This window comes from Thunnus albacares, chromosome 1 (genome assembly GCF_914725855.1).
Source record: "Thunnus albacares chromosome 1, fThuAlb1.1, whole genome shotgun sequence".
Classification (NCBI taxonomy): Eukaryota; Metazoa; Chordata; class Actinopteri; order Scombriformes; family Scombridae; genus Thunnus; species Thunnus albacares.
Window position 1 is genome coordinate 36766766 of NC_058106.1, and position 13343 is coordinate 36780108.

Below are 13343 nucleotides of genomic sequence, written 5' to 3' on the forward strand. Positions count from 1 at the left end.
AGGCGGAGCAAACTGCATTCAAATGCTGAAAATGCTTTGACTGCAATATGTTTTTATTGTGTTATAAAAACACTCAAAGATTTTGATCGTTACATAAAAATAAACATGTAGATATATAGAATAAGGCCCATTGAGACTGGGAATGCTGGTATTGGGAGTAGAAGAAGTACTCATAATTTCCTGTAGTCCTGCATTCAAGTTTTTACTTAAAAGTGGAGAGTAAAAGAGAGGTGTTATCAGCACAATGTACTTAAATTTACTTAACGTCTGTTCAAGGTGGAGCTTTTAATTTTAACTATTTTATATAATGCTGCATAGTTTCATGAATAATAATGCATCGTATTTAAATAGTTATATTTTGTGAGTAAAATCTGAATCTGCAACATAACTGGTAACATTTATCTGTCAGGTAAATACAGTGGTACAATGTTTTCCTCTGAAGTAGAAGTATACAGTTGCATATTTAATTTTTAAGTGCTTTATTGGGGCCTTTTGTAAGTTATTTTGGGGGTATAATGAGTTAGAATAGTAACATAATACAATGTTGTTCATATCTAAACATCATAATAAATCTATAGCTGTTTAAGGCCCTTTTAGTTGGTTGGGCCCCAGGCAATTTGCCTTATACACTTGAATCTCAATAAAGACGTGTTGCGCAGTTCCTCTTTTTCACCACTAGATGTCGGAGGTCTGTGTGTGCTGCCATCAAGCTGCCACAGAAGAAGAAGAAGAAGAAATTACGGAAGTACGGCTTCCAAACAGATTCCCGTTGGAAGAGGAAAATACAGTATCGCCTCCCTGTCATTAAAACTAATTAAATCTTGGGCTAACCATTACTCAAAAAGACGATGGGCACTAGAGATGACGAATATGATTATTTGTTCAAAGGTAAAAGCTTTTTTCTCCTCATTATTAGCTGTCAGGCGAAACGGGCCAGCTGATTAACTGTCAGGCTATGCTAACTTAGCCGCCGCTAACCTTTGTGCTCTGCTCGGTTTTCACCGAGCTTTCTGGAAAATGTCAGCAGGTTTAATTAATTTCCACGGCACGGAACAACCCTTCTCTAAACATGTGAGCTAAAGATATGTGTTAGTTCATCACCTCATGTTAGTTATCGTTGAACGACCGGGCCTCCTGACCGTTAGCTCGCACTTAGCGTGTTAGCAGTGGGCGCGGAGCAGCTCAGCGGCGGACACACCTAACCGTTAACCGTTAACACGTCATCTTCACGGGGTACCACCGGCCCAGCGGGCAGGACCGATAAAGGATAGGTTCACAGCGGTCCAAGTTTGTCTTTAAACAGCATTCAGGTGTCTATATGAACAGTGAAAGAGGTTTTCCTCGCTGTAATCAAACCTCCTGTTCATACTGGCTATTAAAAGCTCCTCTTCAAATGTGCTTTCAGTATAAATGATGGGGGCCAAAATCCACATTAAAAGTTGATGTGAAGCTTGTATTCAGCTTCAGCAGTCTGAGTTAGTCATATCAAGTGGATATCTGACACATTTACAATATTTTTAGCATCAAATTCCCTCTTTGTGTTTCCTCGGACAGTGTTTCCCTGTTGAGCTGCGGTGGAAGTATAGTAACAAAAAGAGGGACTTTGGCACTAAAAAGACTGTAACGTTGAAAGATATCTACTTGATTTGACTCATTTGGACGCTGAAGCTTCATTTTAGCTTCAGATAAACTTTTAAATACATTTTTGCACAGGAGGAGGACTGTGGATTTTGTCCTCCATCACCTCCATTGTAAGTGCATTATGAAGGGATCTTCTAATGGTCAGTATGAACAGGAGGAATGATGTATTTTAAAAAAACATTGTAATTAAACCTTTATGTTACAATTTAAAACCTCATTAATATTGTAAATATCTTTTGAAAGAGTGTCCTGGCCAAGACAGGCAGCAACTTAACAACGTAAAAACAAGTAATACAGACAGATCAATCACAACCTCTTGTTAGTTAATATAAAATAATGAAATCATGAATAAAATAACAATGAAGAGAAATTAAAAATACAACCTTAAAGGTCCCATATTGTAGAAAGGGAGATTTCCAGTTCTTTTTTGATTATAAAGCTGGTCTAGATGCTATATAAATACTGTGAAAGTATCAAAACGCTCAGTCCAGGGAGAAATGCACACAGCCTGTATTCAGAAACTGTGGACTTCTGTAAGGCTGTGATGTCACAACTATACGCTCAGCATTTGTCTTGGAGGGGTCGCTCGCCCCTCCTGAAAGAAATAAAGTATATTTATTTATGTTATTAACCTAATTTATGTGCACTCGTTTCATGTCAGCTCAGTGTGAGAGTCTCTTCTGTGTCTTACGGTCATTTATGTTCGCACTGGTTTCTCTCCTCTGCTCTGCTCTCTGTGTTTCACTGAGGGCGGGGCTCGGCCCCCCACACACACACACAGGGAGCGGAGCAGAGGAGAGATGGTAGTGGAGGAAACACTGCATAGTTGTTGGATGTCAGGAAGCAAGTTTGTCTTTACACAGCCTTCCAAAGGTTGGTTAACATTATCCTCAGCGGTGGCCATCGCAATTTAGCGGTGAGTTTTACCTAGCTAAAGGCTAGGCTACAATCTGTTACCTGTGGATGGCCTGGGCGAGTGTCTGAAAACAGTTAGCCAATCAGAAGAGAGGAGCATTGAGCATTTTAAGAGAAGCTTAAGAGAGGAGATGATGATATCTTTTTGATATCAAGACTTCAAGTAAAACACCGGAAAAATATAAAATAAGGGACCTTTAATACTAGAATAGGACTGAGAAACAGCAGCAGTCTGAGGCATTAAAAACCTTCCAGCAACCACACTGACGCTGGCAGATGATGCACAGAGTTCCTGCAGATAGAAACCTTCCCAGAGAAACAAGTGACTGTAAATTATGGCAAGAAAATCTGATTTCAATGTTCATTTGGTCAACTGACTCTTGTTTGAAGAAAGAAAAATTGTGAACTCGCCCTTTAACGATACCAAAGTGTATAATATAAATTTAAGGAAGATACAGTGCTGCATGTAGCTACCTGAGTAGGCTAAGTGTTAGATAGTTGTTGATAGCTTGGTTTAGTAAACAATAAGGTTACTGAAATGTCAAAGTAAACAAACTACTGGTGTCTGTCTACATTTTAATATAACTAACATATATACACCTTCTATCTCAGACTGGCAGATTCAGTATCTTCTTTTAAGTTGCTTCTGAAAACTCACTTTTATCGTACTGCTTTCTTGTAATCTTTATTCATGGATTTATTTATATTTGTTTGTAATGATATATATGTGGGGCTGTGTGTGTATTTGGCATTCTATTCTATCCTTTTGTCTTTTTATGTCTGCCATGTCATTTAATGTGATTATTTTGATACGTACTATGTAAATAAACTTTATTATTAATACCTGGGTGTTAGCTATAATGTTAAGATATGTAGAATAACTTGTAATTATCATGTAACACTAGGTAAGATGTAGGGCTGCAACAAATGATTATTTTCATTAACAATTATTTTCTCGATTGATGGATTAGTTGTTCAGTCATACATAAACAATCTGCTGATACTGTAACACACATGTTAAACATTTAGATATCAGCACTGTGATAAACTGCTGAGCTTCTCATCTAACGTGAGCTCAGATTGACTTCAACCCTCCTGCAGGATAAGCTCATATTGATAACGGCTGGAAGTCAATAAATAAATGAGAACTATGAACTGGTTCATAGCAGGACTGCGACTAACGAGTACTTTCATTATTGTTTCCCAATTATTATTTTCTTGACTAATTGTGACGTCTTCAGTTTGCTTGTTTGTCTGACTAACCGTCCAAAACATTAAGATCTAACATTTACCGTCACGTATGACAAAGAAAAACTGCAAATCGTTGCATTTGAGGAGCTTGAAACAAAGAACATTTGGCATTTTTGTTGAATAATAACTGAGATGATTTATTATCAAAATCGTTGCAGCTCTGGTTCTAAGCTGATGAGTCAATCTGGGCAATTAAATTCTCGGAACAAGCCTATTTAAGGAGCTGCCAGGCATTACTCAAAGATGGCATTTTATAAGAACTATGAAAACGAAAATCTAGAGAAAAAAAATGTGTAAATTTGAAATAATAAAAAGTATAAATAAGCACCAGGTATAAAAAATAGATGCATGCGGGTACTGATACTGCTCAGAGCAGTAAGTAGGTGATATTGTCACTAATTGAATGTGACATCAATAATAGAACATTAATGTCATCCATTAATCTGCTGATTAATTTCACAATTAATCAAATCACATCACACATCATTTCCTAAAGCCCAGAGTGAGTCTTCAGCAAATCAACAAGCTGCTTGTTTATCGACCAACAGTCCAAAAAAGATTTTCAAAATAAAAGATATTCAAAACAAAAGATTTTCAAAATAAAAGATGTTCAATTTACGATCACATAGGACAAAGAAAAGAAGCTGGAACCAGAGAATGTCTTGAAAAATGACTTAAAACATTGACATTAATATCCAAATAATTGTTAAAAAAAGTATTAATCAACTAATTTTTTAATCAGATAGCTAATTGTCGCACCTCTAAGTGCAGCAAATTACACACAATATGTCGTACGTAATGTAAATAATGATCATGTGTAGCGATAAAGTTCTCAATGTCAAATTAAGTGATCAGAAAGTGAGATCAGTACATACATGTGTAATATAATAACATGTATGAACAGTAAATAAGCTATAATATCTAACGGGTATCATTTTTTAATGAAATTGATTAGATAGTGGACATTTAAGGAATGTTTTTATAAGACGTGATTGTTGAAGGTGGTGTTTCTTATCTCTGTCTCCTCAGTGGTCCTCATCGGTGACTCAGGCGTGGGGAAGAGTAACCTGCTGTCCCGTTTCACCCGCAATGAGTTCAACCTGGAGAGTAAGAGCACCATCGGAGTCGAGTTCGCCACACGCAGCATCCAGGTGGACGGCAAGACGGTGAAGGCTCAGATCTGGGATACAGCTGGCCAGGAGCGTTACCGCGCCATCACATCAGCGTGAGTGTAGTACAGCCGCAATACACTAATTCACTAATACGTGTCATAAATCACAGTAGAGCTGAAATCTTTAGTCAATTCATTGATCACCGGCTCTGATGAGAATTGTGTGATGATGATGATGAAACGAAACGTTTCCTGCAGGTACTACCGCGGGGCGGTGGGGGCTCTCCTGGTTTACGACATCGCCAAGCATCTAACTTACGAGAACGTGGAGCGCTGGCTGAAGGAGCTGAGAGATCACGCCGACAGCAACATCGTCATCATGCTGGTGGGCAACAAGAGCGACCTGCGTCACCTCCGAGCCGTTCCCACCGACGAGGCCCGGGCTTTCGCTGGTAACATTCAGTTCTGCTTTTATTATTTATCCTTATAATTAATGAGAAAACTTCCCAGCGTCCTGGCAGCGACAATCAGTTACAGAAAAACAACGTAAAACAGATAAATACAAAATCAGAATTAAAAAGAAATGCAATGACAAAACCCATGAATGTCATTTATAATATTTTTAAAAAATATTTCATCTTAAAAACAACTTAAATAACTTGTCAAAACAACTTTAGAGTGTCTAAAACCACAAAACTGACACTTCTCAAAACAAATGTTAAGGTACGGGAAGAAAAGTGAAGGCTGAAAATCAAAAAAACAGACTATAAGAATATAGTAATAAGATATCAAACATAAGAAACATACAAATGATTAGTAGGCCAGTTGATAAATATGAGTTTAAAGAAGCGATTTAAAGGAAAAAGGTGAATCATCAGGTGTTTCTAGTGTCTTGTCGTCTTCAGTAAAGTAAAGAAATTAAATTAATGATTTGTAATAATGCATAGAAGTGATTGTTGTAGTGAGATGTTTTCGTGTAACACACTGTGGTTGAGATGTTTGTGTGCAGCGGGTCAGACCGGCCTGTTATCTGAAGAATGCCACATATTTGATATACGCGCTCTGTTGCTCAACTTTACCCCGCAGAGAAGAACGGTTTATCTTTCCTGGAGACATCGGCTCTGGATTCCACCAACGTTGAGACGGCCTTCCAGACCATTCTGACAGGTGTGTACTCTCTCTCTCTCTTTCTGTGTGTGTGTGTGTGTGTGTGTGTGTGTGTGTGTGTGTGTGTGTGTGTGTGTGTGTGTGTGTGTGTGTGTGTGTGTGTGTGTGTGTGTGTGTGTGTGTAAAAATTGCTGTTAGTAGTGTTGGGTTGATGGACAGTCATCAACCACTGAGGCTTTAGCATCTTAACATCGTCTATCCATCTTATGCGTAGATTAAATTACTCTTATTGGCTTTTTCCTCACAAAGCTTTTATTGCACCTACAGTAAGGCAGTTAGATGTTAGTTAGTTATTAGTTGCCGTCAGAGTTGTTGCCGAAAACGAGCACAGAGACCCGGAGACATGAGAGTAGCTGCAAGCTAACAGCTAGCGATACGCTCATTTACAGCAGAGAGCAGGACGGAGAACAGACGTCTCACTCTGCTACGACTCTGCTGCTGCTGCAGACAGTCAGTTCATAATCGTAGAATCTCTCATTAGAATAATTATCGACTGTTACTGTAAGTGCAATAAAAGCTTTGCGAGTAATTTATCCCCCATTACGATGTTTCACCGTTGACATCGTCACATCCCAACCCGAGTTCTCACAGCAAGACGTGCGCTCATTTATAAGAGCAACTGCTGCCTCGGCTCTAAACACATTAACAAGTTTATTGAGGAAACGATACCCAGGTGTCGTTGTCACAGGTGTCTTTGTTATCAGAGAGCTTTTGGTTTTTATGAGGGTGATTACAGTGAGAGGAAAGTCAGGTGAGTGAACTTGAGTTGCTGGGAGAGATACAAACAGAAACACAGCAGCACTGGATTAACCTCATTACATAATGTAATGTATGAACAGCTTATCTTTGTAGGAGTGGCAAAAAAAAAACAACCTTTTGTTATCAGGAGTGAAGAGATGAACAACTGCAAAGATAATGCTGTTGTATGTTTTTGTGTGCTAATGGTCCTGCTAGTGTCTCTACATTATCTCTGTCCACAGAGTCAGACAGTGAGGTTCAGTGAACTCGACGCCCTCGTTTAGTTCAACTGATTACTGAGTTTAGAAGAAGAAACAGGTTTATTACCAAGAATGCCTTTGTGTTGCAGTGCATAACAATCAAAAAAGCAATGAAAATAGTAAGAACTTATTCTAAGTGAAAAGAGATGTTACAGTTTTAAGAATCTTTACCAGGAAGTGACATTTACTTCTCAAAAACATGTTTTTCTTCTCGTTCTTTGTACGTAAATCTTTAATAAAAAAAGGCCACAAATTTATAGCTTCTTTTTAAAAAGGCTCAGTAATTTCCTAGAACAGCTGGACACTCTTAGTTTTTAGTGAATGTTATTCAACCTGGTTCATTTGTGAAGGACTATTTTCAGCTGTGGATTAATTGGTGCCGGTGAGTCATGCTGCTCTGCTCTGCATGTTTAGAGAGTGTTTGTGGAGAACAGCGGCTTTGACAGAAGGCAGCTATATTAAACTCCAGGAAAAAAAACTAATCACTTATCTTCTGCCTCTTCTCGAAACCGTCTGTGCTTCACGTTCAGGCTTTCCTCCGTCTACACACAATAACTGATGGTGTGTGTGAACTGGAACTTGATGTATTTATAAGTATGTTGAATGTCCAGATATGTTTTTTTGTACCTTTCTGTTAGATTATTTGTAATTAACTAAATTAAAGAAAATGGAAACAAGTGAAATAGCCTAATAATCCAATTTTGATGCTCTAATAAAGTCAGTTTGTTCTATAAAGTTCATTTGTGTTCACATTTAACAGTAAACTCATCACCTGGATCTGAGCTCAGCTGTTAGTCTGACATTCCTGCTTTAATGGTTTTTGATATTTTGCATAATTAGAAAACGTTCACTGTGACTCTTTTGTCATCAACATCACAATCTGCTTCCTGTCAGTCACCGGGCAGCCGCGGAGAGAAACAGAAATCATCTTTACACACGACCTCGTCGTTTGTGAACCGGGACGGCGCTTCGTTTCAAGCTAAATAGAGAGCTGAAGTCATGACGTCACTTCCTGTCTGGCCTCTAGCTCTCATCCAGCGTCTCTTTCATCTGTCTTGCTGAAATAAATGAAGCGTGTTTCCATATTCTCCTCAGAGTGCCCGGCTCCACTCCAGCAGCTGCTGTTAAAGGTTCAGTGTGTAGAATTTAGTGGCTTTATAAGTATGTTATAATTAGTTTATAATCACCTGAAAATAAGAATCGTTGTATTTTCATTACCTTAGAATGAGCCCTTTATATCTACATAGGGAGTGGGTCCCCGTCCATGGAGCCGCCATGTTTCTACAGTAGCCCAGAATGGACAAACCAAACACTGGCTCTAGAGAGGGACTTTCATGTTTGTTGCGAGTTTCGCGGCCACACGCTCGGAAGGGGAGGCTTGCAATCTGCAACCTCACCACTAGATGCCACTAAATCCTACACACTGCACCTTTAAAAGCTCAAACTTTTTTACGATTTTAACAAATTTAAACAACAATTATTTGCTGGTACTTACATCATCAGACTTTGGTTTCGTCCATATTCATAAAATTCCTCAACGCTTTATTTAAAGTCATTTTTCAGTGTTTCTAGTTGAAATCTGTACAGTTAGTCCTCTATATCAGCAGATTAATCACTAAGTAGCGAATACAAGGAATTCAACGTGGTCCAGTAAAGACTGTGTGTGGCAGGGCTGGACTATGAGTTTACATGTTGACATTAAACTATTTGTGTGCAAAGAAGCAGAATATAAATAGAAGTATAAATATAGATGAGTTTTAATAAACTATGTGTATTAACAGGATATATAATGTACAGTTAACACATCCGTTCTCGCTCATGATCTCGTCTCCTTCGTCCAGCTGATATGTGGAGCTTCCAGGGCCGCTAAAAACATAAATACTGAATAAACAACGATATTTGGATGTTTTTGAAAAATTTGCTGTCCTCATCTAAACATATAATGTAGACAAAGACTCTGTTCTAAAGCTGCATCTTTACTTATGAGTACAGTTACAAATGTCAGCAGGATTTAAATAAGATTTTCTTACTTCTGGAACAGAACGCAGAGGTTCAGGTTTGACTTTGGCTCTTTATCAATCGATTAGTTGTTTGATCCATAAAATGTCAAAAAAAACTGTCCTCAAATGTCTCGTTTTGTCCACAACCCAAAGACATTCAGTTTACTGTCATAAAGGACTAAAGAAACCAGAAAATATTCACATTGAAGAGGCTGGAATCAAAGAATTTGCACATTATTTTTCTTAAAAAATGACTCCAAACAATTAATTGATTATGAAAATAGCTGGCAATTAATTTAATAGTTGACAGCTAATCGATTAATCAACTAATCGTGGCAGAAAGAATATAAACGACATGACGTTTCTTCTGGTCTCCTCCGTCTCTCCCCTCAGAGATCTACCGTATCGTCTCCCAGAAGCAGATGTCGGAGCGCCAGGAGAGCGACATGTCACCCAGCAACAACGTGGTCAACATCCAGGTGCAGCCCACCGAGAACAAACCAAAGATGCAGTGCTGTCAGAACATCTAGCCCAGTCCTGGATCTGCTGCTATCCCTCCTCCTCCTCCTCCTCCTCCCTGTCTCCCCCTCCTCTCTCTCTCCACAGTCCTGCCTCCCTCCCTCCCTCCTCCTCCTCCTCCTCCTCCTCCTCCTCCTCCTCTACCCAGCTCCCAGCTGCCTGACTCACCACTCACCCTCCTCCTTCCTCCCCCTCCTCAGAAAATAGACTGCCTCGGTGTACTGTGTGGAGTGGGAGGGACGAGCCACAGCTTCAAGGCTGTGACCCGAACTCTGCACCTACCTGTACCTGCCTCCCCCCCCCCACCCAGCCCCCTCCTCCTCCTCCTCCTCCTCCTCCTCCTCCCCTCCCTACCCCTGGTAAATATACCCCGTTATAAGAAGTCACCGCGTGGGGTGGCCCCCCAAGCAGAGCCCCTCTGTCTTTAGGCTACTGCAGGACAGCAGGCAGCAGGCATTTCATATCACTTTAGATTTCATTACTGTAGATGCGCTGACATGTCACAAAAATGTCTTAATATATGAATGTGATTTGTTTTCTTCTTCTTCTCTTTTTTTTTTTCTTCTTCATACTTTGTGCTCCTGTTGATTTCTCACTTTTTTATGATCTTTCTCTGTATTGTATCATATATCTACTATTAGGTATATATGAATTTAAAGCACATCAAAGTTGCTCTGAAGTGTATTCCTCTATACAAGCTGTCTGTCATTTTTAGGCTTCCCCCCCCTTTCCTCCTCCTCCTCCTCCTCCTCTTCCTCCTCCTCCTCCTCCTCTTCCTCTCCTCCTCTTTAGTGCAATGTACTGTTTGGAAACCATGTGGATGTATCGGGCACAGTGTAGACGCGTGTGCTCCGTCGTCGCGGTAGTGTCATGCCATTCTGATCTGATTGCTGTGAATATGACGCTAGTGAAACGTAGAACCTTTCGCATTTGCAGAGCTTCAGTTTGTGCCGTTGGGAGTGGGGGTGTGGGGGGGGGGGAGGGGGAGGGAGGAGAAAAAAAAGGGCCAGGTGTGAGCTAGCATTAGCATGTAGCGCGCAGCCTCGTGAAGTTGTTGTCGCCGTGTTTACAGCAAGGCGGCGGGTTCGGGGGGGGGGGGGGGGCAGCTTTTCTGCATGTTTTTTTTTTTTTTAAAAGATGGAACTCTGCTGCGCTGCATGTTTTTATCAGGCGAGAGAGACTCGATCTGGACTCTATACGGAACACTATCATTGCCTCCGAGGGGTGTGTGTGTTATATATATATATATATATTTTTTTTTTATAAAGGCTGTCATCATGAAAGCTGAACACGACTCCCGCACGTTCGGATTTTCACATCGCGCTACTTTTAAAGTCTCGGCGCGGCGTCACGCAGAGACGCTGACGCTCACGCTGAGAAGGATGTTCAGATTGAAGTTCAGCGTTAATCCATCGGGCTTTTCCCCCCCAGCTCCAACATTAGGAACACAGTATGCATTCATTATTATAAACATATTTGACTACAACTATGCAGAAACTAGTACATGGCTGTTTGGATTTTTTTTTTTTTTCCTCTTAGTGCACTTCTTATAGCAAATGAAGGAATTTTAAAAAAAAAACAGCAAAGGTAACTGAGGTAGTATTCTCATGTGACATTTCTATGATACTCAATAATATTATAATCAAAAAAAATTATGCTTTGCATGTAACCACAGAACCGTAGTTAAGACGCACTGAGAAAGTAAGAAAAAGTCTTTCACTCACTAAGTTAGATTTCATGAGCGTGAAATTGTCAAAAATCTTGCACTGAACCCTTAATAGTTGCTCTAGTAAACATGCTTTCTTGTCTGGGATTAGATTTTTTTTTTTTTACTGCACATGGAGAATCTGGACCTCCTCTGTCATATTTGACTGTTTCAAAAAAACCAAAATATATAACGTTCAACACTGCAGAACATACGCCGAGTCTCCAAAGTCTTTCCTTTTAAATCCTCAGTATTCCAACTGGCAGGAATAAAAAGGTTTGACGGCGTGTGTTTTGTTCAGCTTTATTAAAAAAAGCCAAACACATTCCTGCTAACGTCTGGTCACAGTGCCTCCTTCACCGCCTCCCATTCACCCGCTAACAACTTAACCACCATAATCCGCCTCCTCCTCCTTAACCAAACACCCAAGCTTCGTCGTCTGCCCCTCCCCCCTCCCCCCTCCTCCCGTCGGGGGAGAAGAGCAGACGTCTGTGTCGTCCCTGTCACATAAAGCCTACGTACACCGAGCTGCCTCTGACTTCAACACAATGCATGGCTTTTCTGTACGACCGCAACGTCAACGTCGTATCCCGCCTTACGTAGCTTACATTGTCTCATTACTGTCCATGAAATCTGCCTGAGGGTCAGGCTTGGCTAGCTAGGAACGACGACATGCTTTATTAACAAGCTAATTCTGTGTCCAGTGCAGCGTGTAAACCGGCAGACGCCTCGCTAACAACCTCCCAGCTAATTAAAAAAAAAAAACTCCAGAGTGTGTAGTCTGTTGACTTTCCAGGTTATAGTTGTGTCAGTGTGTGATGGTGTTAGCGGACATATACAATGCCTGAAGTTGGTGTGTGTGCGTGTGTGTGTGTGTGTGTTTGTATGTATGTGTGTGTGTGTGTGTTTAGAGGCAGAGGGTAGATTGGTAGCTCTGGAGTGTGTGTATGAGCCTGGCTGGCAGTGCCAATGGCGTTTCTTCGAACAGACGGCGCCGCCAGCCGAGCTTCTCCAGACTCACTAGCTGGCAATCCGGACAAGTCGAAGTGATTCCTTTTTATTCTGAAACTATGATTTCTGATCCTGTTTCATGTACCTCCATTGTTCTGTTTGTTTTTTTTTTTTTTTTTAAGAAGTGTGTTTTGATTTCTTTTTTTTTTTTTTTTACATATTTTTATTACAATTCTATAACTGACTGTAATTCCAGTGTAAACGTGTAAGAGTGAAATGATGTCATTTCAATGAATTTGGAGGGTTAAATGTGAGAGGGGGGTCAAAATGAATGGTTTTATGTTTTGTACAGATTGATAAATTGTACAATTGTGTCTATATCTTAAGTTATCAGTTCATCTTAATAAAGCGCACCAGTCATAAACCTTTATATGAGCTTGTATCTTACTTGTAATGTTGGTGATGTCATGCAGCTGACACATGGTTTATATAAACAGTATTTACATATATATATATATATACACACTACCGGTCAAATGTTTTAGAATACCTCAATTTTTATTGAAATTTACAGTTTAATGTCTCAATGTACAAATAATTGGAGATAATAAAAGAAATTACGGAATCTTTTTGTTTAATATTCACAGTCGACACCTTTTGCAGTGTTTCACTCCCAGGTTTCTTTCACCCTTTTGTCCAGTTCATCCCAAACCAGCTCGACGTCTGTACTGGTTCCATGATCTGAAGCAGACTGTCTTTTCTTTTCTTCTAAGATAGTTCTGATGTAGATGTAAACCAGAGGGGGGGACTGTGTGGGACACCGACTCCAGATCTAAGCAAAAGAGCCGCAGACCGTCATGCTTCCTCCTCCGTGATTTACACAGACAGACGGTTTGGAAGTTAAAGTTGGGACACTTGTAGGAATTGTTTGTCCGTTGCTGCAGAAAAGCTGTGAGATGTTTACCCATAACTTCATCCGACGTATAACGCTGGAATTTACAGTGTATTTCAGGTTTTGGTAACCTAAACTTTTTTTTGTTTTTTTACCTCTTGCAGTTCACTGCTCACCTTCACATCCTGTAACG

At 40.0% G+C, this 13343-nt stretch overlaps 1 protein-coding gene across 1 annotated transcript; it reads left to right on the forward strand.

Moving 5' to 3' along the window:
• Positions 1 to 722: 722 nt before the first annotated feature.
• rab11a (RAB11a, member RAS oncogene family) lies at positions 723 to 12688 on the forward strand. Its single transcript, XM_044359350.1, has 5 exons — positions 723 to 888; positions 4837 to 5032; positions 5177 to 5370; positions 6005 to 6085; positions 9477 to 12688. Exons 1-5 carry the CDS (start codon positions 849 to 851, stop codon positions 9611 to 9613), a joined length of 648 nt encoding a protein of 215 aa, XP_044215285.1. The 5' UTR covers positions 723 to 848; the 3' UTR covers positions 9614 to 12688.
• The last annotated feature ends 655 nt before the right edge of the window (positions 12689 to 13343 follow it).

What these genes read in the sequence shown, in the direction of transcription:
- rab11a (XM_044359350.1), top strand. Translation starts at nt 849, where the DNA reads ATGGGCACTAGAGATGACGAATATGATTATTTGTTCAAAG. An exon ending in TACCGCGCCATCACATCAGC is followed by an intron (nt 5,033 to 5,176) that starts GTGAGTGTAGTA and finishes CGTTTCCTGCAG; the next exon opens with GTACTACCGCGGGGCGGTGG. An exon ending in CGAGGCCCGGGCTTTCGCTG is followed by an intron (nt 5,371 to 6,004) that starts GTAACATTCAGT and finishes TTTACCCCGCAG; the next exon opens with AGAAGAACGGTTTATCTTTC.